Source organism: Myotis myotis, unplaced genomic scaffold (genome assembly GCF_014108235.1).
Source record: "Myotis myotis isolate mMyoMyo1 unplaced genomic scaffold, mMyoMyo1.p scaffold_m19_p_11, whole genome shotgun sequence".
Taxonomy (NCBI): Eukaryota; Metazoa; Chordata; class Mammalia; order Chiroptera; family Vespertilionidae; genus Myotis; species Myotis myotis.
In genome coordinates, this window is record NW_023416315.1 from 21,323,687 (window position 1) to 21,349,979 (window position 26,293).

General features: G+C 42.9%; 1 protein-coding gene across 1 annotated transcript in view; it reads left to right on the plus strand.

Moving 5' to 3' along the window:
* The window catches only part of HIBADH (3-hydroxyisobutyrate dehydrogenase), a 102,847-nt gene that overhangs the window by 14,727 nt on the left and 61,827 nt on the right, over nt 1-26,293 (plus strand). The window contains exons 3-4 of the mRNA XM_036327794.1: nt 2,008-2,117; nt 5,359-5,480. Coding sequence (XP_036183687.1) covers nt 2,008-2,117; nt 5,359-5,480 — 232 coding nt within the window. The remainder of the gene's footprint in view (nt 1-2,007; nt 2,118-5,358; nt 5,481-26,293) is intronic.

Genomic DNA, 26,293 nt, shown 5'->3' on the forward strand with positions numbered 1-26,293 from the left:
TGATGGAAAAAATATTTTTTCCCAGAATTATTTGTGGCAAATCCCTATGATATATCAAAATATATTAAATATGCCGCATTATAGACTCTAAAATGCTATATTGCCTTTAAAATGAAACATTAAAAGAGAGAGAATATCTTTTGTTTTTGTTGAGATGTGAGATGTTTGATATCACTTAATGTTAATATACAAGGTGCTGGGGATACTTGAGTGTCTGAAATTTTAAAGTATGACTTACGAAATTTATGTTAAAACCACATTTATCTAGAATTTTATTTAGAAGGTAGGTGATAGTCTGTTATGGAAAATTGAAATGTAAATTACATCTAGCTTATAATATTTAGGTTACACGCTGTGCTTGGTTTCCCATTCTTTCACTTTTCATCAACTCTGGATCAAAGACTACAAGAAAATGTTACATGTATTTTCACCACATGAAAAGCATTGGCTCTTCCATTCCTAAGGTGCTTACATGTCACTTAATATTCTCTAGTAGAGAATATGTCAATTTCTAATACATATGCCAATCATTCTATGGAGAAATCTTTAATTATCCTCCTATTAATCTTTTGTTTTTTTCTAAAGAGAGAGAGAGCTTTAGAGGAGCTTTGGGGACAATTGGGTGGTGGATTCTTTCTGTTAAAGGAGGGTTTGAGTCAAGGAGTGAGCTCCTGGTCTCTTTTGATTTCTTTGGTTGCTGAGTGGTTGGCCAGGTGAATCAAGGTGTATATATGAGAGAGATCAAGAGGTTGGGGTATGGTAAGGGTGTGTACACCCATGCTGGCATGCACACATATAGAGATTGAATAGAGCAACTTTTCAGCCAGTTCCTGGTCATCATGGAAGCAGAAATGAGGGTTGAAATGAAAGCATAGCTTGATGCGTATTTGTATGTCTATCTTGTATATAGTTTCCACATGAGTCTTGGTAGCTTATGCTCTCAGCCTTCATGGTAGTACTCACAGTCAGTGCAGGAAGTGCTCATGTCCTTGTCCTGACCTTTTCTTTTCTGAAACAGGCAGAATTCTTTCTTTTTTTGTTTTGTTAATCCTCACCCAAGGATATTTTTTCTATTGATTTTTAGAGAGTAGAAAGACGGTGGGAGAGAGAGGAGAGAAACATTGATGTGAGAGAGACACATCAATTGGTTGCCTCCCACATGCACCCCAGTTGGGGCCAGGAATCGAATTTGCAACTCAAGTACATGCCCTTGACTGGGAATTGAATCCGTGACCCTTTGGTGCTCAGGCCAACCTTCCAGCTGTTGAGACGCGTGAGCCAGGGCTTTTTTTTTCTTTCTTTCTTTTTTATGAAAATAGAGACTAGACACTGGGGTGGGCAAACTTTTTGACTCGAGGGCCACAATGGGTTCTTAAACTGGACCGGAGGGCCGGAACAAAAGCATGGATGGAGTGTTTGTGTGAACTAATATAAATTCAAAGTAAACATCATTACATAAAAGGGTACGGTCTTTTTTTTTTTTTTTAGTTTTATTCATTTCAAACTGGCTGGATCCGGCCCGCGGGCCGTAGTTTGCCCACGGCTGGACTAGAGGATCTGGACTTGATCATTTTACTAGGGGATTTTGCTGCCCATTGAAATACCGGTAAACCCTGTAGTTTGGTAACCAGCCCCTGTTGTATTAGAATGTTTTCCTTAGTCAAAGTATCTACCAAAAAAGTAGGCTGTTTAAAAATCAAAGTTGGAGGAATCCCTGAGAAGTCTGTCTGTTCCCAGGACTGTTGGGTTTTGCCCTTTCCCCCTCGGTTCACTTCACACTTTTAAAAATAAACAGTACATTTGATAACATATAAACTGCAGCTGTATGTGTGTAAGAGCGGACTCTGATTTAGGCAGTAAACGTTTTGGTGGTTTTTTTTGTCATTTGGAATCAAGGATGAGTTTTGTTCACTGTCACTGTTATCAGCATGCATAAAAAGTAGATCCTACTTTTGCTCTAGAAACTACATTTTGATTTAAATGTGCCTTTTAAATTTTTTTTTAAAGGTAGTGTCTTCCCCAGCAGATGTAGCTGAAAAAGCTGACAGAATTATTACCATGTTGCCCACCAGTATGAATGCAATAGAAGCTTATTCCGGAGCAAATGGAATTCTGAAGTATGTATTTCTCAACTGTGGATATTTTCTCATTATGATAGTTCGTGAATTTCACATTTGTTGAAACTACTAAGAAATTACAGTTATGCTGGTTAAAACTTTCCATACTGTTTTCTTATTTCTTAAAAGTGAATCATGTGGTTTCTCTCTTGTTGTAAAGGGTTTGTTTTTTCACTGAAGTCAAGTATGTGACTTTTGGGAACACTTTTTTTTTTTGCTTCCGTTTCTTTCCTTTAACTCTTGCATTAAACTTATGCTTTCATTGGAAACATGTTTAAGAGACTTTTAAAGTTTGCATGTTAAACTCCACAAATGTTACAAGCATAATATGGTTTATAGAAATTCAGGAAAAGGTTTCGATGAAAAATAAAACCAAACATTGGAAAGAACACCATTATTTAACATTTTATTGTGTAATAAAAAGTTATTGTATGTCCTCTGGGTTAGCACATCTGCAGTAAGAACTTTGAGGGGTTGGAATTAAAGGTTAGCAGTTGCTCTTTAAATAAAATATAATTTAGGTCAAAGTTTCCCCTAGCCAGTGCCTTGCTTCCCTGGCTTCCAGAACCTCTTGGCTAATTGCTGCTTATTGCCAAACCCTTGTGGTTATGTTAGGATGACAGTGGTTGAATTCCCAATTTAGTTTTCTGCTCTTACTGGTTCCTGTTCCTAACTTGTTTTGTTTTTGAATTTCAGCAAAGAAGTAGAACAAACGGGTAGGCTCTGAATATACATGAAGGGCTAAAACAAAAGGGTTTAATTTCATGAAGCTGTAATATGAAATTTGAAGTTTTTGGAAATTGAATTGCTTTGGAAAACTAACAAACTTGAAAGCAAAAGACACTTGGATATTAGACAGAAAACTGATAAGATAAATATTTAGCTTCAGGGAGTGTTGAAAGATACTAGTTTGGATGGAGCACAGTGTGTGTGGTCCTGAGGTGACCTACCTACCTTGTTACCTAGTCTGTTCCAATTATGGCCCTGCTTTACCTCTCAAGGAAAAGTTACTGAAAACTTGGGTGGAGACAAATCCTACATTTAATATCCTTTACTAAGGAATATGGTGGCCAACTACCAGAGCAGTCTTATTTAGGGCGTGCTTTGAAAGAGTTTGGCTTTACATTGAACGATAATTTGCTTCTCATGATTGGTTCTTTATTTTCTTCTGGGTCAGGATCATTTCTCCACATCCAGTGCATGCATAATTTTTTAAATGATTTCCCATTTTTTAAAGATTTAAGATCTTAAAAATAATATCACTGAAGATAGGTAAACTTAATTTTTTGCATAAAGTGAAACTCTACGTATTGAGGTGATCTGTATTAGAGTATACTGATTTTTTTTCCTGTGGAACACACACAATTATTGCATTTGGGCCAGATCAATTTATATGTCTGAAATTGTTACAAACATTTTGCGTGCTATTTTTTTCTATAGGAAGATTTTTCTTTTCTGTAGTATTTAGAAATTATATATTCCTTTAATACTTATATTTATTCAGTACTAATTTTCCAGTCATAATTTGATTAATGTCTTGGGAAGTTTTAATTAAAGGTTACCATATACCTTAGCTCAGCAGTTCTCAACCTGTGGGTTGCGACCCCTTTGGGGGTCAAACGACCCTTTCACAGGGGTTACCTAAGACCATCTGAAAACACATATATAATTACATATTGTTTTTGTGATTAATCACTATGCTTTAATTATGTTCAATTTGTAACAATGAAAATACATCCTGCATATCAGATATTTACATTATGATTCATAACAGTAGCAAAATTATAGTTATGAAGTAGCAACGAAAATAATTTTATGGCTGGGTCACCACAACATGAGGAACTGTATTAAAGAGTTGTGGCATTAGGAAGATTGAAAACCACTGCCCGCTGAAACCGATTTGGCTCAGTGGATAGAGCATCGGCCTGTGGACTGAAAGGTCCCAGGTTCGATTCCGGTCAAGGGCATGTACCTTGGTTGCGGGCACATCCCCAGTAGGAGATGTGCAGGAGGCAGCTGATCGATGTTTCTCTCTCATCGATGTTTCTAACTCTCTGTCTCTCTCCCTTCCTCTCTGTAAAAAATCAATAAATTATATTTAAAAAAAAAAAAAGAATAGAAAACCACTGCCCTAGCTGGTTTGGCTCAGTGAATATAGTGTTGGCCTGTAGACCAAAGGGTCCCAGGTTCAGTTCTGGTCAAGGGCATGTACTTTAGTTGCAGGCTCCTTCTTGGCCTGGGGCCTGGTCAGGGCGTGTGAAGGAAACAACTAATCAATGTGTTTCTTTCACATCGATATTTCTTTCTGTCTTTCCCTCTCTCTTCTACTCTCTAAAAATCAATGGAAAAATATCTTCGGGCTAGGATTAACTAAAAAATAAAAAAATAAAGGTTAATCATAGTCCTTTAAATAAAATATAATTTAGGTCAGAGTTTCCTAGCCAGTGATATCATAGAGTACAAAGGAATTATCTATCTAGGTATATTGTCTGCACTTATAATACAAACAAAAATGTTTTACTATAAGAATGCCATTTAAATATTGGTGTGAAATATGATATATGAGAAGGCTATTTCCCTCTTTAAACAAAGAATGTATATAAATTTACTATAAAGAACAAAAAGACTTTGTGAGATTTCCAGGTCCATTCCTACATTTCCCTTTCTGCCTGTTTGATATTTTAATTTGCCTTTAAAAAAGTTACAGTTATTAAAGAATACGCCATCCTGAAGCAAATGGCTAAATTTCAATTGCTTATATTCTACCTAGTAGAAATTACATGGATATCTGAAATTTGCAATATGTCTTTCTGAAAGCAAATAAATTACTTTTAAAAGAGACTCAGCTACTTTAAAAAAAATATATAAATCCTACCAAATACCTCTTTTAAAGTTCATAGATATTTTAAATTGCTTAAATCTTAGCTTACCTATTTTACTGTGATTAGTATGTATTTCATCTAAAACCAGAATTTATACCATATAGTTTATTAGATTATTTTGGTTTCTTTGAAAGAGTTTTGGTTTACTTAAAGCTATAATTGATCTGAAAATGAATTTGAGATTTTGAACCATTTCTGATAATTCTTTAATACTAAACCAAAGATGACCTTGATATCTGGCAGCTTTTAGCAGATTCTGGTTCTATAGGTAGTTGCATGAAATGTATATTCAGCATTGTAAACTATATTTTTAAAACTATAGTGTTTTTGAAAAACTATATTTTTATTTATTTACTTAGAAAAGTGAAGAAAGGCTCACTATTAATAGATTCCAGTACTATTGATCCTTCGGTTTCAAAAGAATTGGCCAAAGAAGTTGAGAAAATGGGAGCAGTTTTCATGGATGCCCCTGTTTCTGGTGGTAAGTGGTATTAAAATACATGCACACCTACTTCTACTTGTCAAAAGTAGCTGTTAAGCTGGGTAGAGGGCGCCAAAGGTAGGAGGGGGAGAATGGGAACATCTATAATACTGTCAATAATGAAAATAAAATTTAAAAAATTTTTTTAACAAATTGAACATACTTAAAGCATAGTGATTAAGATTGTGAGAGAAAAATTATAGGTCTATATCAGTCATGAATGTAGAATGAAAAACTTAAAAAATACACCAGCAAGCTGAATTTAAACATGTATAAAAAAAATCAAACACTATAACCAAGTTTGGTTTATCTCATATATGCACAGATGGTTTAATATTAGAAAATCTATACATACATTTCATCACATTAACATTTAAAAATCATATGATCATCTCAGTCAGAATAAGGAGACCCACTAATAAAATTCTCAAAGCTGATTATTATATTAAATATTAATAGTGGGTATCTGGGTTTTTTGGAATGGCAGGATTGTGGGTATTATTTCCATGATTCTTAATTTTCCAAATTGTGTACTCAAATACCATATGTATACACACATATGCATGTATATGTATATATATATACAATACATATCTTCTATATATATAAAAGGCTAATATGCTAAGGGTCCGACCATTCCCTATGATGTGCACTGACCAGCAGGGGGCAGATGCTCAATGCAGGAGCTGCCGAGCTGCAGTGTCTTGGCAGTGGCGATTCTCGGGTGACACATCCTGAAACCAGAGAGGAGGGAGCCGGTTCCTTGCGGGGCCATGTGATTTCACTTTCAGCCATGGGTTATGTTATTGCTGGGGCACTGTCGGCCCCAAATCTGGTTTACTGCATACTTGTGTTTGTGTTCCACACCCTCTACAACAGCAACTTTGCAGAGTGCCCTCTCACACTCTGGGACCCCTTAGGGCAGCGGTTCTCAATCTGTGGGTTGCGACCCCTTTGGCAGTCAAACGACCCTTTCACAGGGGTTGCCTAAGACCACCCTGCATATCAGATATTTACATTATGATTCATAACAGTAGCAACATTACAGTTATGAAGTAGCAACGAAAATAATTTTATGGTTGGGTCACAACATGAGGAACTGTATTTAAAGGGCCAGAAGGTTGAGAACCACTGCCTTAGGGGATGTCAGAGAGCCGGTTTCAGTCCGATCCCCACAGGCCAGGTCGAGAGACCCCACCTGCTGGAGGGACCCTGCTCACTCTGTAGACACTGCGGAGGGACTGTGGGAGGTTGGCTCCAGGGTGTGTCTGGCCCGTCTCTCCCAGTCCCGTCCCGCCAGCCACCTTCTAATTAATTTCCTCTCAATGTGCATGAATCCGTGCACCGGGTCACTAGTGTAATTATAATTGTACTAGAGGCTCGTTGCACAAAGAGATTCATGCAATAGGCCTTCCCTTCCCCTGGCTGCCGGCACTGGTTTTCCTCCGGCACCTGGGACCCAGGCCTTTGCTCCTCTGGCTGGAGCCTTCAGTCTTCGCTGCTCTCGCTGGAGCCTTCAGTCTTCGCTCTGCCGCTTCGTGCCTACGTATGCAAATTAACCGCCATCTTTGTTGGGTTAATTTGCATACTCTCCTGATTGGCTGGTGAGTGTAGTGGAGGGATGGTCAATTTACATGTTTGTCTATTATTAGGTAAGATAGCATTGGATAGTGGAATAGCATTTTTATTCTAATTATATTAAACTTGATTGTAGGCTTTGGAATTCAGAAATAACAAAATATATTAATTTAAATCAGTTTCTGTTTTTTCATAAAGTACCTAATGGTCTTGTAAAGGCATCTTATATATCTTAAACATTTTTTTTCAATAGATTTTATTGATTTTTTACAGAGAGGAAGGGAGAGGGATAGAGAGTTAGAAACATCAATGAGAGAGAAACATCGATCAGCTGCCTCCTGCACACCCCAAACTGGGGATGTGCCCGCAACAAAGGTACATGCCCTTGACTGGAATCGAACCTGGTACCTTTCAGTCCGCAGGCCAACGCTCTATCCACTAAGCCAAACTGGTTAGGGCATCTTAAACATTTTTTAATATAGGTGGAGGTATAAGTAATTATTAGCCCCTCTAATTGTTATATGGAATTGGTTAAGTAGGATTTAGGAGTAAAGATTTACAATATGAGCCTGGCTGGTGTGGTTCAGTGGTTGAGCACTGACCCATGCACCAAGAGGTCATTGGTTAGATTCCTGGTCAGGCCACATGCCTGGGTTGTGGGCTTGATCCACAGTAGGGGCATGCAGGAGATAGCCGATTGACCTTCCTTTCAGTGTTGTTTCTATCATTCTACCTCTCCCTTCCTAAAAAAATATCAGTAAAAACCTATTTAAGAAAAAAAAGATTTACAATGTGATATAGGCACTTTTTTTTATTGTGTGATTTTTATAATTTTAACTTTGTAAATTAAATTTATTGGGGTGATTGGTTAATAGTGATATAGGCACTTTTTAATATTTCAATAAAAACAATTTTAAATATAATGTTACATGCAGTAAACATTGATGTTTTAAGAAAAATGATTTTAAATATAGTAATGTTACATGCAATAAACAATATTTCAAGAAAAACGATTTTAACTATAACATTACATGTAATAAACATTAATATTTCCAGAAAAAAAGATTTTAAACATAATATCAAAACTGTACTAACATAGTATAATATCACAAAAGTTGTAGGAAATACTAAAAATCTGCAAGTAACAGGAATACTTATATTCTAAAATTTATTCTCTCTGGCTCTCTTTAGGCACTTTTAAAAAATTCTTTATTGTTAATGATAAAGGCACTTTGATCACAAAATACTAATAAGCAGTTTTAAGCTTGGTGTTGGTGTATTTTGTTTTTTTTTTATAGAATGGAATGAAACTGAACATTTCTTCTTTGTGTGGTTCTGTAATTGAATTTGAAAATTGGTATGGTACGTGTGATCTTGCTGTTGATCTTTATTTGCTTCAAGAATATAGCCTAAAACAACGGTCGCCAACCTTTCGGACCTCACGGACCACGAGTGGTCCTCAGACCACTGGAGGCTGACCGCTGGCCTAAAATTACCATTTGATGATAAAGAATGCCAATTTGATTTTTAAATGTTATTTTAACTTTTAAAATAGTCTTTTTTGTGTGATAAAAGTTTGAGATTACTCTTTTGTTCCTGTTAAGCTATTCTTAAACCCTAGTTTGTAGTTTTAAGCTGCAAAAAAATGCTAATTTATAATAGTAAATACACTTGAATCTGAACCATTTTATAGATTGGAAACTTTGTGCAGAGATGGTTTGTGCTAATTTATTGTTTGACACATGGTCATCATGTAATTTGTAATAGAAGTATATAATAGAAGCTTATACTTCTCAGTTATATTTAATACTAGAGGCCCGGTGCACAAAAATTTGTGCACTCGGCGGGGGGTTGGGGGGGGTCCCTCAGCCTGGCCTGTGCCCTCTTGCAGTCTGGGACCCCTCGGGGGATGACCACCTGCTGGCTTAGGCCCGATCCCTGGCGGATCGGGCCTAAGCTGGCAATCAGACATCCCTCTGGCAGCCCGGCAGCCCTCGGAGGATGTCCATTTGCCAGCGGGGAGCAGGCCTAAGCTGCAGTTGGACATCCTTAGCGCTGCTGAGGAGGCAGGAGAGGCTCCCACCACCACTGCTATACTGGCAGCCATCAGCCTGGCTTGTGGCTGAGCAGAGCTCCCCCATGTGGGAGTGTACTGACCACCAGAGGGCAGCTCCTGCATTGAGAGTCTGCCCCCTGGTGGTCAGTGTGTGTCATAGTGACCAGTCATCCCCAGTTTTTCTGCTGTTAGGGTCAGTTTGCATATTACCCTTTTACTATATAGGATAGAGGTCTGGTGCACAGGTGGGGGCCGGCTGGTTTGCCCTGAAGGGTGTCCCGGATCAGGGTGGGGGTCCCGCTTGGGTGCCTGGCCAGCCTGGATGAGGGGCTGATGGCTGTTTTCAGACTGGCCACACCCCCTCCAGGGTGGGGGTCCCCACTGGGGTGCCTGGCCAGTCTGGGTGAGGGGCTGAGGGCCGTTTTCAGGCTGACTGGTGACTGAAGCTCCCAGCCTCTCCTTTTCTTCTTCTTCTTTTTTATTCTGGGATTTATTTACCTTCTATAATTGAAACTTTGTTGCCGTACTGCTCGCTCCAGCTCTGAGGCCGTGGCTGGCTGAAAGCAGGTATCTGGAGTTTGTTTAGCTTCTATAATTGAAACTTTGTTGCTTTTGGAGCTGTTGCTTTCAGAGCTCAGAGCCGGGCCGCGGCAGGCGGGGAACCTTGGCTTCCTCCATCACTGGAGCAAGCAAGCCTCCTGCTCGCTTCAGCTGCGTGGCTGCCGGCCGCCATCTTTGTTGGCAGTTAATTTGCATATCTCGCTGATTAGCCAATGGGAAGCGTAGCGGAGGTCCAGTTAATTACCCTTTTTGTCTTTTATTAGATAGGATGGTAGGTTATAAATGGCTCAACTTGCTCAGTTAATATAAAATAGAGGAAATTTTTTGTAAGTTAAATAGAGTGGTTTAAAAATCATTACATTTTAACTAAAATTAAGGAAAGGGAACCTGGGTAAAGCATGGCTTAGACACCCACGGTTTTATAGAAGTTCCATATTTATCAATCTTGAACATGGAATAGATCAGGTAATTTGAATAAAACCTTACGATAGCTCCCCATTTTATCCCTTACTCTCTATTCCTCATGTTTCTTAACTTAAACTTTTTTTAAAAAATGCATTTACAGCCTATCTAATAAATAGGAAATATGCTAATTGACCTTCACACCCTCACAAGATGGCAGTGCACACAGCCAATAAAGAGGGAATATGCTCATTGACTGTCACATCCTCACAATATGGCGGTGCCCACAGCCACAAGATGGTGGTGCCCAGTCCCCTCAGCCCCGCTTCATCCAGCTGGAGTCCCCCAGTCCCCTCAGTCCTGGCTCATCCTGTCGGAGTCCCCCAGTCTCCTCAGCCCCGCCTCACCCAGTCCCCGCAGCATCTAGGCTCATCCAGCCTCAGTTCCCCAGTCCCCGCAGCATCCAGCCTCATCCAGCCCGAGTCCCCCAGTCCCCTCAGCCCTGCCTCATCCAGCCCGAGTCCCCCAGTCCCCTTAGCCCTGCCTCATCCAGCCAGAGTTCCCCAGTCCCCTCAGTCCTGGCTCATCCTGTCCGAGTCCCATTCTGTGGATAGCTGGGCAGTATGTCTAGCTTTTAAGTGTTTCTTGTGCTATTAGAGTGGGGCTTTATTATTAGAACTAGAGGCCCGGTGCACAAAAATTTGTGCACTCGGAGGGGGCGGGGAGGGGGTCCCTCAGCCCGGCTTGTGCCCTCTCGCAGTCTGGGACCCCTCGGGAGATTACGACCTGCTGACTTAGGCCTGCTCCCGGGTGGCAGAGGGCAGGCCCAATCCCTAGGTGCAGCCCCTGGTCGGGCTCAGAGCAGGGCCGATTGGGGAGTTGGGGCGCCGCCCCCTGTCATGCACAGAGCAGGGCGATCAGGAGGCTGTGATTCTACCCTCAGTCACGCTCAAGGTAGGGCCAATTGGGGGGTTGGGGCACCATCCCCTGTCACACTCAAGGCAGGGTCGATGGGGAGGTTGCGGTGCCGCCCCCTGTCATGCACAGAGCAGGGCCAATCAGGGGGTTGGGGCATTTCCCCCTGTCATGCACAGAGCAGGGCCAATCAGGGGGTTGGGGTGCAGTCCCCTGTCACGCACAGAGCAGGGCCCATCAGGGGGTTGGCGCGCTGCCCTCTGTCACCCACAGAGCAGGGCCGATCAGGGGGTTGGGGCGCCGCCACTCTCACACTCAGGGCAGGGCCGATGGGGAGGTTATGGCTCTACCCTGTCACACACAGAGCAGGGCCCGTGGGGGCGGGGGGGTTGGGGCGCTGCACCCTGTCACACACAGAGCCACAGGGCAATCAGGGGGTTTGGGCGCTGCCCCCTGTCACGCTGATCCCAGTGCTGGGAGGCATATTACCCTTTTACTATATAGAATAGAGGCCTGGTGCACGGGTGGGTGCCAGCTGGTTTGCCCTGAAGGGTGTCCTGGATCAGGGTGGGGGTCCCCACTGGGGTGCCTGGCCAGGCTGGGTGAGGGGCTGAGGGCTGTTTGCAGCTGGTCACACACCCTTCAGGGTGGGGGTCCCCACTGGGGTGCCTGGCCAGTCTGGGTGAGGGGCTGAGGGCTGTTTGCAGCTGGTCACACACCCTTCAGGGTGGGGGTCCCCATTGGGGTGCCTGGCCAGTCTGGGTGAGGGGCTGAGGGCTGTTTTCAGGCTGGTGGGTGACGGGAGCTCCCAACCGCTCCTTTTTTCTTTTTTTTTTTTTTAATTCTGGGTCAGCTTTAGCTCTGAGGCTCCAGCTCTTAGGCCTCCGCTGCTGAAAGTAGATAATCGAAACAATGTATAACTTCAGCTCTGACTCCAGCTCTGAGATCCCAGCTTGCTGAAAGCTTCTATATTCGTTACAATGTTTCTTAAACTGCAGGCTTAGAGGCTGGCAAGGCAGGCAGGGAACGTTGGTTTCCTCGGTCACTGAAGCAAGCAAGCCTCATGTTAGTTTCAAGCTGCCTGGCTGCCGGCCGCCATCTTGGCTGGCAGTTAATTTGCATATCTCCCTGATTAGCCAATGGGAAGGGTAGCGGTCGTACGCCAATTACCATGTTTCTCTTTTATTAGATTAGATGGGCCTTAGCAATAATTTAATTTGACTCTGTTATTTCATAGATGACAGGTTTAGGTCTAAAGAAGTTAGGTCACTTGCCCAGGACTCTCCAGCTTCATAGCTGATCTAGAAGTAGAATCCTACTCTCCCAACTCAACATAAGGCTTTTCCACTTTTGGCAGACCTTCCCTTTAGTTTCATCCTGTGATGGCCTTGTCTCTTATTCATAGTAATTGCCTATTGTTTATCCTATTTCTAGGAATTTTATCTACCTCAGTGGCTTCTTTGTCTTCTTTGTTGCTAGCTGACAGGCACTGCCATGGAGTGAAACTTGTGGGGTGTGAGGGAAGCAGTTGCCTGCTTTTCCAACCCTCAGAGGCTGGCTTCTAACCTCAGAGAGGCCGAACATTTCTGCTCAGATTCTCTTGTAGAAATGGTTTAGAGATCGTTATGCTGGAACCTGCAGAACCCTGGAGAGATCAGATCAGTCCTGTGTTAGTCCTGTCCTGGTATGTTTATTAACTGGCTATCAGGAGTCTTTTGTTCTGCTGATGGATTGGGATAGAACCAGAGTTTTTTTAGGCCCACCTGACTGGTTAACCAGCTAAATCTGCAGGAAAAGAAAAATTAAAGTGGTATTTTGACAAATCTCTAACATTTTCAGGTTTGACTGGGACAGGATATGTTTTGAGGTGTGAGGACTTAGAATTGCACAGGCTTATACCTGAAAGCAAATGAATGAAAGGATTGTCTTATATAGCAAGAATGAGGCTATTTTCCATGTCCTTCTGTGTTCCCATTGTGTGGTATCTATACTAGTGTGAGGGTCACTATGTTATGCTTAGGTTTGTGCCTGTTTCTTCCACTAGACTCTGTCTTATTCATTTCTATCTCCAGTTTGTACTTCCTGGTGGCCATTTAATAAAGTATGGTTGATGTAATCAAGTCTTCTACTTTTTTAAATTCAAGATTAATATTAAATGTTTGGGGCCTTCCTACAGTTATTTCTCCTTTCCAAGCTGTTCTTCAGGTTATTTATCTTCAGACTATTGACTTCTCTCTCAAGTTAAACTAAGTAACCACCTCTACATTCTATCATCAGTCAGATAGTAAGTATTCACTGTGTTTAAAATGTTATGTTTTATTACTAGATGCTATTGGGAAGTGTGGTTGTGATCTAGGTGGTGAGATTAGGAAGAAGTAGAATAATATTCAGAACAACTTAAAGAGGAAGTCCTTATATTAGAAGTTTAAAATTTAGGGAAACATACTAATAAAATGATTTGCAAAGTTACCAAATGAAAAATAATGCAGTACAGTAGTATTTCCAATACTTAACAACCAAAAGGGATGAATGCTTCACTAACAGTTTAATCACAGCAACATGCTAGGCAGCATGGAGAAAGAAACACTGTCTTTGTCCTATCTGGGTGGCTATTAATATTTTGGCCTTTATCTTATGTTCACCTTTATGGATATTTAAAGGGAGGGAGTAACACCAGATTTGAATTTTGTACTGATTCCAGGGCAACAGAAGGATTTTTAGTAAACATGTATGTTAAAGATCAACTGAAAATATCATAGATGATAGATATCTGAGGGGAACCAATAGGATTTGGAATTTGATTTGACAGTCCTTTAGTAAATATCCTTTAGGCAGGCAAGAAAGACAATTGGTTATTTCATATAATTCTTGCATCCCATTTAGTGTCATTTTTTGTTTTCTTATGTTAATAAATTAAAACAAGTTCACACACAAAAAACCACTCATAAAAAACACCCCCCAAATCAAATTAACTTGGATATTAGGGAGGTCCTAGAACTTGTAGAGAGAGAAAGGAACTTCAAAAATGAAGGCTTTCATTTTTTCTCATTGAAATGTCTTATACTTACAATTATTTTATTGATATAAAGCTTACAAGATTGTTTACTGACTCTTATTTCTGTTTTACTTGATAACACCTTGCTTGCAAGGGGCACTCTTCATTCTTGCTTTCACACAGTGAACATTTATTGAGTGCTTCATATGTGCTAGATATGTTCTAGGCACTAGACTTAACAGCTTTGAGGATATTCAGAGTCTTACCTCATGGAGCTTACTATGTGTAGAAACAGAATAAACAAATTAACAAAGATAATTTCAATGATAAGTGCTATGAAGGAAAAAAAAGTCAGAGTAAACCATTAAGGCAACAGACTAAGGGAGGCCCTTTTCTGTGGAGTCGGCAGATTACCCTCTCTGGGGAAGTGACATCTGAGCAGAGATGTGGGTGCACGGCCCGAGGGGTGTTTCCGTGACTGCTCTGCGGGGCTCTGAGACATTGAACAAACTGGGTGTGTTCTGGAACATTTGTCTGTGCCCCTAGTTCACTCACTTGTTAAATTGAAGCACTTATGCAGTGACACCCCCCCATGTTTAAATCACGCCTTTGTTGAACAGTTTGTGGTTTCCAAAGTAAAGCTAACTGGGCATTTTGTAAGTTAGCCCATGACACTGGCCTCATAAGTATGATGCCCTAATTTAGTCAAATGTCTTGTGTAAGTCACATTTTTATAAAAATTGTGATCATTCTTTAATGTCCACTGTTGTTTAGTTGCACTATCTTGGATACAGGCATGTTTTTTCTAAGTGTGGAATGGGTCTGTTACTACAGAGCTAGCTAGTTTCAATTTGATCAGCTCTCTGGTATAATGAATGCTAGACATAAAAAAAATTAAAAACTATTGTTTGTGACTAATGACCAGGACTGTTCAGTCTGCTCTCAGGGCATAATTAGAGCACTTAACTGTGCTTGAATAATTGAAGAATAAACTCACTGATTGCCTAATATGTCTGTAGATTTGCGTAGAGACCTTGAGTGGAGTCACTCTGAAGTGGCACTTGCAGTTCGCCCAGGGCTCTCTGTGCTGGCAAGCCTCCCTGATTTGCTAAGCTGTATTGCTCCAGTTAGGGTTTAATGTCAAATTAAATAAATTGAACTTGTGTGTACGTGTTTGTATAACAATTCCCTACCAGGAAACCAAGTTTTATACTCTACTTGGCTGGGTTGCATTTGTGTGATTTGTTTGAGGTATTCTTACACCGCAGAGCAGCGAGCACACAACCTGTAAAGGAGTTTCTCTTAGCTCTCGCCTTGTTGGCGACTTCTTCATGAAAGCCTCACTAGGCTCCCATCATCATTTTTAAAATCAAGTGTGCAGCTTGGCCTTTTCTGCTCACTGAGCTGGATGTCTACTGTGTTTTCCACTAGATCTGTATCTAATTTATGGTAAAGGGACCACAAAAACAAAAATTATTTATATTTTGGCACCTAATGCCATTACAGTTAAGGGACTTGGCATTTTCTTAGAGAGGTTTATAACTTGGCACTTTTACTTGGCTTTGGGCCAAAACAGTGCTATTTCTGTCCAAAAGCAAATTCTTTACCAAATTTCATAACTGAATGTGCTGTGGTTTATAATGTGTGGAGGGGGAAGAGCTGTCATAATAGGTCTTTGATGCTCTGACAAGCTGTTTGGTTACAAAGTAGTATTGTGTGTGCTGTTTATTCATACATGTTAGTCTTTCCCCAGTCTGATTTCATTTGTTTTTAATGTTTTGAAATAAGTTGGTTTAACATGATTAATAGAATTCATTTTTATGGGTTCTTCTTCTTAAAGAATTATACTATGTGATGATTTTTTTCATTCTTTTTAACTTATCAACTTCTATTATTATAAAGTTAAAAAGTACTTTGTGGCATTGATCTTTGTATGAGAGACTTGAAAAATATGAAATAAAATAAGCCTCTCCTTGGTCTAATTTGGTGGTATTTAAAGTTTTAGTGAAAGACAAATATCATATGATTTCACTAATATGTGAAATCTGAAGAATAATATAAACAAACAAACAAGACAGAAACAGGCTCATAGATACAGTGAATAGACTGATGGTTGCCAGAGGGATGGGGGTTGGGGAGCTTTGTGAAAAAGGTGGCAGGAAGTGCAAATTGGTAGTAACAAAATAGTCACAGGGATCTAAAGTACAGCATAGGGGAATCTATCCTATCTAATAAAAGAGAAACATGGTAATTAGCCGTACGTCCGCTACCCTTCCCATTGGCTAATCAGGGCAATATGCAAATTAACTGCCAGCCAAGATGGCAGCTGGCAGCCAGGCAGCTTGAAACTAACATGAGGCTTGCTTGCTCCAGTGACCGAGGAAACCAATGTTCCCCGCCTGCCTTGCCGGCCTCTGAGCTTGCAGTTTGAAACATTGTTACAAATATAGAAGCTAAACAAAACCCCAGAAACCTGCTTTCAGCCAGCCGGGATCTCAGAGCTGGAGTTGATACAGTGTTTTGATTATAGAACCCAAACAAACCAGATACCTGCTTTCAGCAGCAGAGGCCTCAGAGCTGGAGCCAGAGCTAAAGCTGGCCCAGAATAAAAAAAAAAAAAAAGAAAACCGGAGCAGTTGGGAGCCTCAGTCAACCGCCAGCCTGAAAACAGCCCTCAGCCCCTCACCCAGACTGGCCAGGCACCCCAGTGGGGACTCCCACCCTGAAGGGTGTGTGACCAGCTGCAAACAGCCATCATCCCCTCACCCAGGCTGGCCAGGCACCCCAGTGGGACTCCTACCCTGATCCAGGACACCGTTCAGGGCAAACCAGCTGGCCCCCACCCATGCACCAGGCCTCTATCCTATATAGTAAAAGGGTAATATGCCTCCTAGCACCGGGGCCGCGGGCCCTCCCAGCACCGGAATCAGCGGAGCCGCGGGCCCTCCCGGCACCGGGATCAGCGTGATTGGGGCAGCGTCAAAACCCTCTGATGGCCCTGCGGCTCTGTGTGTGACAGGGGGCGGGGCCACAACCTCCCTATCTGCCCTGCTCTGTTCGTGACAGGGGAAGGTGCCCCAACCCCCTGATCGGTCCTGCTCTGTGGGTGATAGAGGGCAGCGCCCCCCCCCCCCACGGGCCCTGCTCTGTGTGTGATGGGGTAGAGCCATAACCTCCCCATTGGCTCTGCCCTGAGTGTGTGACAGTGGCGGCGCCCCAACCCCCTGATCCACCCTGCTCTGTGTGTGACAGGGGGCGGTGCCCCAACTCCCCTATCAGCCCTACTCTATGAGTGACAGGGGGGAGCTCCTCAACCCCCTGATGGGCCCTGCTCTGTGCGTGACAGGGGGAGCTCCCCAACCCCCTGATGGGCCCTGTTCTGTGCGTGCATGACAGGGGGCAGCGCCCCAATCCCCTAATTGGCCCTGCTCTGTGCGTGACGGGGTGGCGCCGCAACCTCCCCATCGACCCTGCCTTGAATGTGACGGGGCGGTGCCCCAACCCCCCAGTCGGCCCTACCCTGAGCGTGCCTGAGGGTGGCATCGCAATCTCCCAATCCGCCCTGCTCTGTGCATGACAGGGGGCGGCGCCTCAACTCCCCAGTCAGCCCTACTCTGAGCCCGACCAGGGGCTGCACCTAGGGATTGGGCCTGCCCTCTGCCACCCGGGAGCAGGCCTAAGCCAGCAGGTCGTTATCTCCTGAGGGGTCCCAGACTGCGAGAGGGCACAGGCCGGGCTGAGGGACCCCTCCTCACCCCCAAGTGCACAAATTTTTGTGCACCAGGCCTCTAGTCTATAATAAAAGTGTAATATGCTAATTAGACTGCATGTCCTTCCAGGGCTGTGAGGGAAGCCCAGGTCCTGGGTGCCTGCCAGCGGCTAGAGGGAAGCCAGTGCTGGCAGCTTGGGGAAGGAAGGCCTACTCTTGCATGAATTTCGTGCACCAGGCCTCTAGTTTACACTAATAAATGACAAATATGCTAATTGACCGTACCTTTGCTACGCCCGCCAGCCAATCAGAGTTACTATATGCAAGTTAACCTAACCAAGATGGCGGTTAATTTGCATATACCGGCTGGGAGCGAAGACTGAAGACAATGTAGAAGGAAGTGAAGCGCTGCAGAAGGGAGCAAAGTAGAGGTGGCACAGACAGGAACGGAGCCAAGGCGGCGGAGCGGGAGGGAAACAAGCCCAGCAGTGGGGCAGGAGGGAAACAAACTGGGTGGCGGAGCGGGAGGGAAACAAGCCCAGCAGTGGAGCATGAGTGAAGCAAGCTGGGCGGCGGAGGCGCGAGGGAAGCAAGCCAGGCGGCGGAGGTGGGAGGGAAGCAAGCCAGGCGGTGGAGGCGGGAGTTAAGCCTACTTCAGCGGGTTTCGCTCTCTTTGCTTCGCTCCAGCCGCAGGAAGCCCTATTCTTGCAGGAGTCTTCCTGCAACGGGCCTCTAGTATATTTATAAAAGGCTAATGTGCAAAGTGTTCCCTCAGGAGTTTGACCAGGAGACTGGGACTTCGCTCGCTATGACATGTGCTGACCACCAGGGGGCAGCGCAGAATGAAGGAAGGCCCTGGTTGGCAGCCGGCAGCTGGGGAAGGAAGGCCCGGATTGGCCCTGATCACCAGCCAGGCCTAGGGACCCTACCTGTGCACGAATTTCGTGCACTGGGCCTCTAGTAGAGTCAATAATATTTGTGAGCGTGAACCAGCAATCTTTTCTGTCAAAGAAAGGAGAGGGTCACCATCTTGGGCTCTGCTTTACCCTGCCCCTTCCTCTGAATTAGCCAGTTGTGCAGTAATGTGAATATGAGCTTTGAGTTCTGACCAATCAAGTCAGAGTCAGAGTGAGGGGCAGGGCAGACCAAGTTAGAATAAATCCCGAATGGACTTTCCGTTGAGTGTGCTTTGTCCATGATTTTCAGCTGGCATGCACCCTTCTGCAGAAGTAGATTCACCTTGCCAATGCAGTTTCACGTGTTTGTCTCATCCCCGTGACACAATTGCCGGGCATTTCTAACATTGTAGTAACTAGGGGCCTGGTGCACAAAATTTGTGCATGGCTGACGATCAGGGCCAATCTGTGGGGAGACCGCTGGGGTGATCGGGGGCCCCCCGCTCACACCCGCCTTGGCCTGGCACTGCCCACTTGCCAGCCCTGCCCCCCACCACTGCCGCCGGTTGCCATCTTTGGGGTGAGTGGTGGGGAGATCGGGCCCCCGCTTGCACCTGCCTTGGCCTGGTGACACCTGCTCACCAGCCCTGCCTTCCTGCCGCTGGTTGCCATCTGTGGGGCGACTGGTGGGGCAATCCGGGTCCCGCCCCCTCACCTGCTCCACCATCCCACCACAGTCTGGCTCTCACTGGGTCCCATAGAGGCTGGCAGCACCTCCACTGCTGCCCGCTACCAGCACCACATTGCCGACACCCGCCATGTTCTGCACTGCCCCCTGGTGGTCAGCACACATCTAACTCCTGGTCAGTTGAACTCCAGGGACAATTTGCATCTTAGCCTTTTATTATATAGGACTAGAGGCCCGGTGAACAAAAATTTGTGCACTTGGGGGGGCGGGGGGTCCCTCAGCCCGGCCTGTGCCCTCTCGTAGTCTGGGACCCCTCGGGAGATAACAACCTGCTGGCTTAGGCCTGCTCCCGGGTGGCAGAGGGCAGGCCCAATCCCTAGGTGCAGCCCCTGGTCGGGCTCAGAGCAAGGCCGATTGGGGAGTTGGGGCGCCGCCCCCTGTCATGCACAGAGCAGGGCGATCGGGAGGTTGTGATGCCACACTCAGTCACGATCAGGGTAGGGCCGATTGGGGGGTTGGGGCACCGCCCCCTGTCACACTCAAGGCAGGGTCGATGGGGAGGTTGCGGCGCCACCCCCAGTCACGCACAGAACAGGGCCAATCAGGGGCTTGGGGCACTTCCCCCTGTCACTCACAGAGCAGGGCCCATCAGGGGGGTTGGGGCTCTGTACCTTGTCACGCACAGAGCAGGGCCAATCAGGGGGTTGGGGAGCTGCCCCCTGTCACGCACAGAGCAGGGCCCATCAGGGGGTTGGGGCACCGCCCTCTATCACCCACAGAGCAGGGCCGATCAGGGGGTTGGGGCGCCGCCACTCTCACACTCAGGGCAGGGCCGATGGGGAGGTTATGGCTCTACCCCGTCACACACAGAGCAGGGCCCGTGGGGGGGAGGAGTTGGGGCGCTGCACCGTCACACAGAGCAGGGCTGATCAGGCGGTTGGGGCGCCGCACCCTATCACACACAGAGCCGCAGGGCGATCAGGGGTTTGGGGAGCTCCCCCCATCAGGCACAGAGCAGGGCTGATCAGGGGGTTGGGGCGCCTTCCCCTGTCACGAACAGAGCAGGGCAGATAGGGAGTTGTGGCCCCACCCCCGTCACACACAGAGCCGCAGGGTGATCAGGTGGTTTGGGCGCTGCCCCCTGTCGTGCTGATCCCGGTGCCGGGAGGCCTCGCGGCTCCGCTGATCCTGGTGCTGGGAGGCATATTACCCTTTTACTATATAGGGTACAGGCCTGGTGCACGGGTGGGTGCTGGCTGGTTTGCCCTGAAGGTTGTCCTGGATCAGGGTGGGGGTCCCCACTGGGGTGCCTGGCCAGCCTGGGTGAGGGGATGATGGCTGTTTGCAGCTGGTCACACACCCTTCAAGGTGGGGGTCCCCACTGGGGTGCCTGGCCAGTCTGGGTGAGGGGCTGAGGGCTGTTTTCAGGCTGGGGGTGACCGAAGCTCCCAACCGCTCCTTTTTTTCTTTTTTCCTTTTTTTATTCTGGGCCAGCTTTAGCTTTGAGGCTTGGCTCCAGCTCTTAGGCCTCCGCTGCTGAAAGTAGGTTTCTGGCCTTTTCTTACAATGTTGCGATCCTGCTGGCTGAAGCCTGGGACTAAAGCATGTTTCTGGGGTTTTGTTTAGCTTCTATATTTGTTACATGGTTGCTTAGAGTTGCAGCTCAGAGGCCTGCAGCGGCAGGCAGGGAACGTTGGAGTCCTCCGTCACTGAAGCAAGCAAGCCTCATGTTAGTTTCAAGCTGCCTGGCTGCCGGCTGCCATCTTGGCTGGCAGTTAATTTGCATATTGCCCTGATTAGCCAATGGGAAGGGTAGCGGTCGTACGCCAATTACCATGTTTCTCTTTTATTCGATAGGATTATGTATGGTGCCTAGTGGGTACTGAAAATAATAGGGGGGGACATTTTGTAAAGTATTTGATTGTCTAACCACTGTACTATACACCTGAAACTAATACAAAATAATACTGAATATAAACTGTAATTAAGAATAAAATAAAAAATAAAGTTTTAGTAACTGAAATAATTAAAATTTTCTTTAACTGTTTAATGGGCAAATCCATTTTCTTAAAAATGACGTAAGACTTATCAATACTGATATACCAGAAATGGGTTAAATATGTTAGCCATTTACATTTACCCATAATTTCACAGGCATACCCTGGAGATATTGCAGGTTCAACCCCAGACCACCACGATAAAGCAAGTCATAATATTTTTGCTGGTGGAGGGTCTTGCCTTCAATTTGTAAAAAACGCAGCAGCTGTGGGGTGCAATAAAGCAAAGCGCAATAAAAAGGGGCATGCCTGGACTTATTACCTTGTATCCATTAGGTATCCTTTTTGTGTCTGGAGGATACCTTTTGCCTGGGATTTTCTCCAGTTAGCACAATTACTTCAGAAATGTAGGGTAAATAAATTACAAAGATTTCTTTGAAATTAGTCCCAGAGAAGAGGTGCCCATAAAAACTTCTTTTACATTTTTTGGCATGCATAAGACTCCCTTACAACAGTGTCATGGACAAGAGCCCCTATATAATGTGTTAATGAGTTTTTAACACGTTTAAGTAAGACTGCTGACTCACTGCCCAAGATAACATGGTTGAGGCAGCTTTAATAATTTGTCTCCTAAGAAAATAGAAGAATGGGTTAGAGAAGCCAAGGTGATCACTTCACTTAGGTTTTGTATTATTGCCATCATTTAATATTAGTCGTATTATCGCTAACAACAACCTAGTTTATGTCCAAGAATTTACTTTCTTGCAGTTTTCAAATTCTCTCATCTGCAAATCTGCAGGCAAGATTTTAATTGCATTGCAATTTCCAGTTGAGTAACCATTACCAGGGTTGCTCTTGCCCGGCTCTGTCCTGTGGTGGAGGGACACTGTGTTCTCTTCACATGCTTATGTTGGAAAGTGCAGGGATAAGGCAGGGGTCCTACCTGAAGCAATCCCGCGGTATTTTTAATGTCCTTTAATTGCCGTTCAGGATGTGAGTCAGACCAGACACAATTGGGTCTGGTGACATAGTTCATGACTGCCTACTGGTGTTTACATAAAGGTAAAATAGATTTAGTAAGTAAATCTGAAGCTATTACTAATGTATAATTTATTTTGCATTAACATCTATTGATTCTTAAGCAGTGTGAAATTAGTTCCAGTATACCTTATGTGTTCTATGTCTTTATTTTGTTTGGCTTGTGATCCCTGGATAGCATTGGGGGCGGGGGTGGGGGTGGGGGGGGGAGGCGAAGGGGGTGTAGGAAATGGAATTAAGAATTTGACATGATATCATGCCTTGTTATCATGATCAAACCATGATCAGACTTATTTTCTAGATGTTTGATTTTCTTAAGACAGTATGATAATGTTAGCAGGTAAAAAATATGTTGAGTTTAAATTCTTCTCTGCATACATTTGCCATACAATTCTATTTTGTTTTGTACTCCTCTAGGTGCTTTGTTTGTGAGAATTTTAAATTTACATGCACATTTCATAGTAGTCATCCTCTCATCCTCCCATCATGGCCAGTGAAGTGGTAGCCGACTTGCCTTCTCTCTTCTGCCTTAAAGTGATTGGAACTTGACCTCAAAGTAGAGGATTTTTTGGCTTTTGGTTATTTAGTTCAAACTATGTCCAGTGATATGAGTGATATGGACTCTTAGAAGAGTATTAGGAATTTTAAGATTTGTACCTGACGTCTTTTTTTATTGAGTTGTTGACCGTTAGGTGTAGTCATCATTTTTCTCGATTGCAATCTCTTAGGGTTTTATTTTTAAATGAAATAGTCTGAGGCATCCAAATAATTTCATCATTAATTATGTTTCATTTCCCCTAATTCTTATGTGTGGGTAATACTTATTCTCAAGTGGCCAACATTTTTAATGTACTGTGTACATATATTAAAAGAGTAGAAAAATAGTCTTGGCAGAAACTGAAATAATTGGCTTTTCCAGCCAAGATAGGTTTATAAAACATTCTGAAATTTAAGAAGTGGGAGGGAAAGAATTTTTCTTTGCATTAATATCGTATTTTATTAACCCTTTACCTCAGGCTATAAAATTTTTCTGCAGCATTTTTTTTTTTTTAATTAGGTAAGCAGCTAGAGGAAGAAGGGTAGCTGATGTATTGTAATTGTCAAATATCTTTAGGCTCAATTCCCCTGGCCCTGGTCAGGGCCTGTGTGGGAGACAACCAGTCGATGTGTCTCTTTCATATTGATGTTTCTCTCTCTTCCTCTCTCTCTCTCCCTCCCCTCCCACTTTCTCTAAAAATAAATAAATAAAAGTGATAATTTTGAGAAAGGAATAAAAACAACATAATTCTGACTTTGAGATCTATAATCTTTAACAGGAAGTGTTTAAAAACAGCATTTAGAAATATTTGATAGTATCTCATGGTCTGTGATTGGACTGTACTTTTATATTCTTATTAGTACTCATAAAATCAACAGCTTTTCATGATCAGGCATTTACATCTTATATCTTGCACGCTGCTCTGTTAGGAAATAGATTGAGCAACAGTGGTTATTTTGAAGTTAATAGAAATAGTGTACATTTTATACAGAAAAATTGCTTTATATAACATTCAAAGGAGAGGGAAGGGAGAGGATGGATGCAGGGCAGGAGCATGTGGGGGAACAGGAGAGATTACATTGTCTTTTTCCATTTTAGCTAGTAGTTTGGAATAAAACTGTAAAGTTAAATTTTTTTGGAATTGTTACTACCCCAAGTGGGAATATAAACTATATTGAACAAAATTTATTTAGCCTGTTAAAAAGTCAACCTAAAACTATAGTTAATTAGCTTACATTATTACATCACTTCTAGTAGAGACTCAAACTGGTACCGAGCTCTATCAGGTGAGCTGACTGCTACGCATATGGGGCTTTAAGATAATGATGAGTTTAAATTTCCTCTTAGAGCTAAGTGAGAATAAAACTGGAGGCAATAAATACTCTTGGCCAAAGCCATTAAATGAAAAAGCTGGGAATTCTCCAGCTCTTGACTTAAATTGTTTGTTTATCAGCTGGCGCCTAGTCTGGAGTCAAGAGCTGGAGATTTCTATCTGTGACAGAACTTTGAAACTCTTGCAGGACACTTTCATTTCAACTTAAGGTAACTTGAGTTTATAGCTTTGGCTTTAAAGATTACTAATGATTTACTCATTTCCTTACCATTTAACCAGAGTGGACTTTTTCCCAGGAAGGGATCTGTGTTTATTTAGGGCCTTTGTCTGCCGAGGGATTAAAAGGCAGCCCACCAGCATTGTGAACTTGATGGTAATAAAAGGTCACCAAAACACACCATAAAAACATTCTTACCATGGAATTAATTATACAGTGTAATTTTACAAAGCAGCTCAGTTACTCCATCCCTACCTTTCCCCCATTCTTAAACATTTCATCTTTTAAAAATGAAAGCTTTGTGACAATTTAGGTTTTTTTTGGGGAAAAATAGTTTGCTTCTTTTTTGATAATTAAACACTGAGGAATTGGCACCTGCAGTAAATTGCGTAAAATTTTTAAAGTTTTAAAAATCATCGTTTATTCTTAAACTCTGAGATGAATAACTTGTTTGGGAGGAGGATAGAGTCGTCAAAAGGAATGGTTGGAGCTTTCATTGAACAGTTGTTTCTAAAAACCTAAGCCTAGTTAAGAGTTTTTCTGTGCCACCAGATGGCATTGCATCCAAACCTGCTTGTGATAACGGGAGGATTTTAAAATACATTCTTTTTTGTTTGCGGGAGGTCATAATATGTTCTCTACATTTTGTTTTTGAAATTCATGTAAAAAAGCAACTAAATGAAAGTTGATTAAATATCTCTGAAGTACTGAAAAGATTTCTGAACTCTGCAAATATTTGCTTTTAGGTGGTTAATACTGAAATGAAAGTAAATTAAAATGTTGAAACATTTGCAGAGGATAGCCTTTTTTGTTGTTTAGTAAATGAACATTTAACAGTTGGTTATTTTGTTTTGCTTCTTAAAACACTTCAGAGAGGATCTTGCCTATGATCCGTATAAATGTTACAAAAATCCCCTCTGCATGGTCCCACTCCCCCCAATACACAAATACACATACACGCTCACACTCACCCCAGCCCTTATATAAAAAGTGTCCGCAGGTTTCACTGTATGGGAATTTATAAAAGGAGGGAAAGACCTCTGAAAGGTGTAGGTTAGTCCTTCTCACAAGCCGAACTATGATTCATTAGGCCATTCATGTTCACGTTTTAGACGCTGTTTTGGGGAAAGTAAATTCCTGCAGTTTCCTGTACTGGTTTTGAGGGACTCTCTTCAGTCTTTTGAATCAACTCATTTTAAGAAAGTGATATGTAAAGCACACAAAAAAAAGCTCTCATAAATTTTATAAAAGTAAGATTTTTTTCATTAAAATATGTGTTAATGTTTTATTTTTACAAACACATAAGTTATTTAATCCAACTATCTGGATGCTATGATACGTTGTTAGTAAATAAGGTTCGGTGTACATTCTATTGATTTTTAGTCTTTTAAAAAATGTATTTGCCATGCAGAGAGATGCTTAATGCTTAGCTTTGATCATTTATCAAAAAGCTTTATGAAATGGTACTCATTTTATGCTCTACCCTCTTCTCTGAGGTTTCTTAGTGTTCACAGTCTGTTTAAGAAACGTATATGTTTTCAAAGTAAAAGTTTGACCCCCCACCTTGATGGTCCTGTTTTTAAGCATGGGCACATATACACACACACACCCTTCTCTTCCCTATATTTTGAATAACTTGGTTAGAATGTGTGTTGTACTAAAACTAAATATATAAAACCTTCATTATTATGAAGAGAGAACTTTATTTTAAAAATTATGAAAATTGTACATTTGAAAGTAGTCTAGACAAAGGTACTCAAGACATTTAACCCTGAATATTTTAGTTTTAAACCTGATACAAGAGCCTGCTTCTTAGCTTTGTTGTATGCTGATATTTCTACTTATTTAACATCAAAAAGCTGTATTGGTTTCTCTTTATAGATTGTGCCT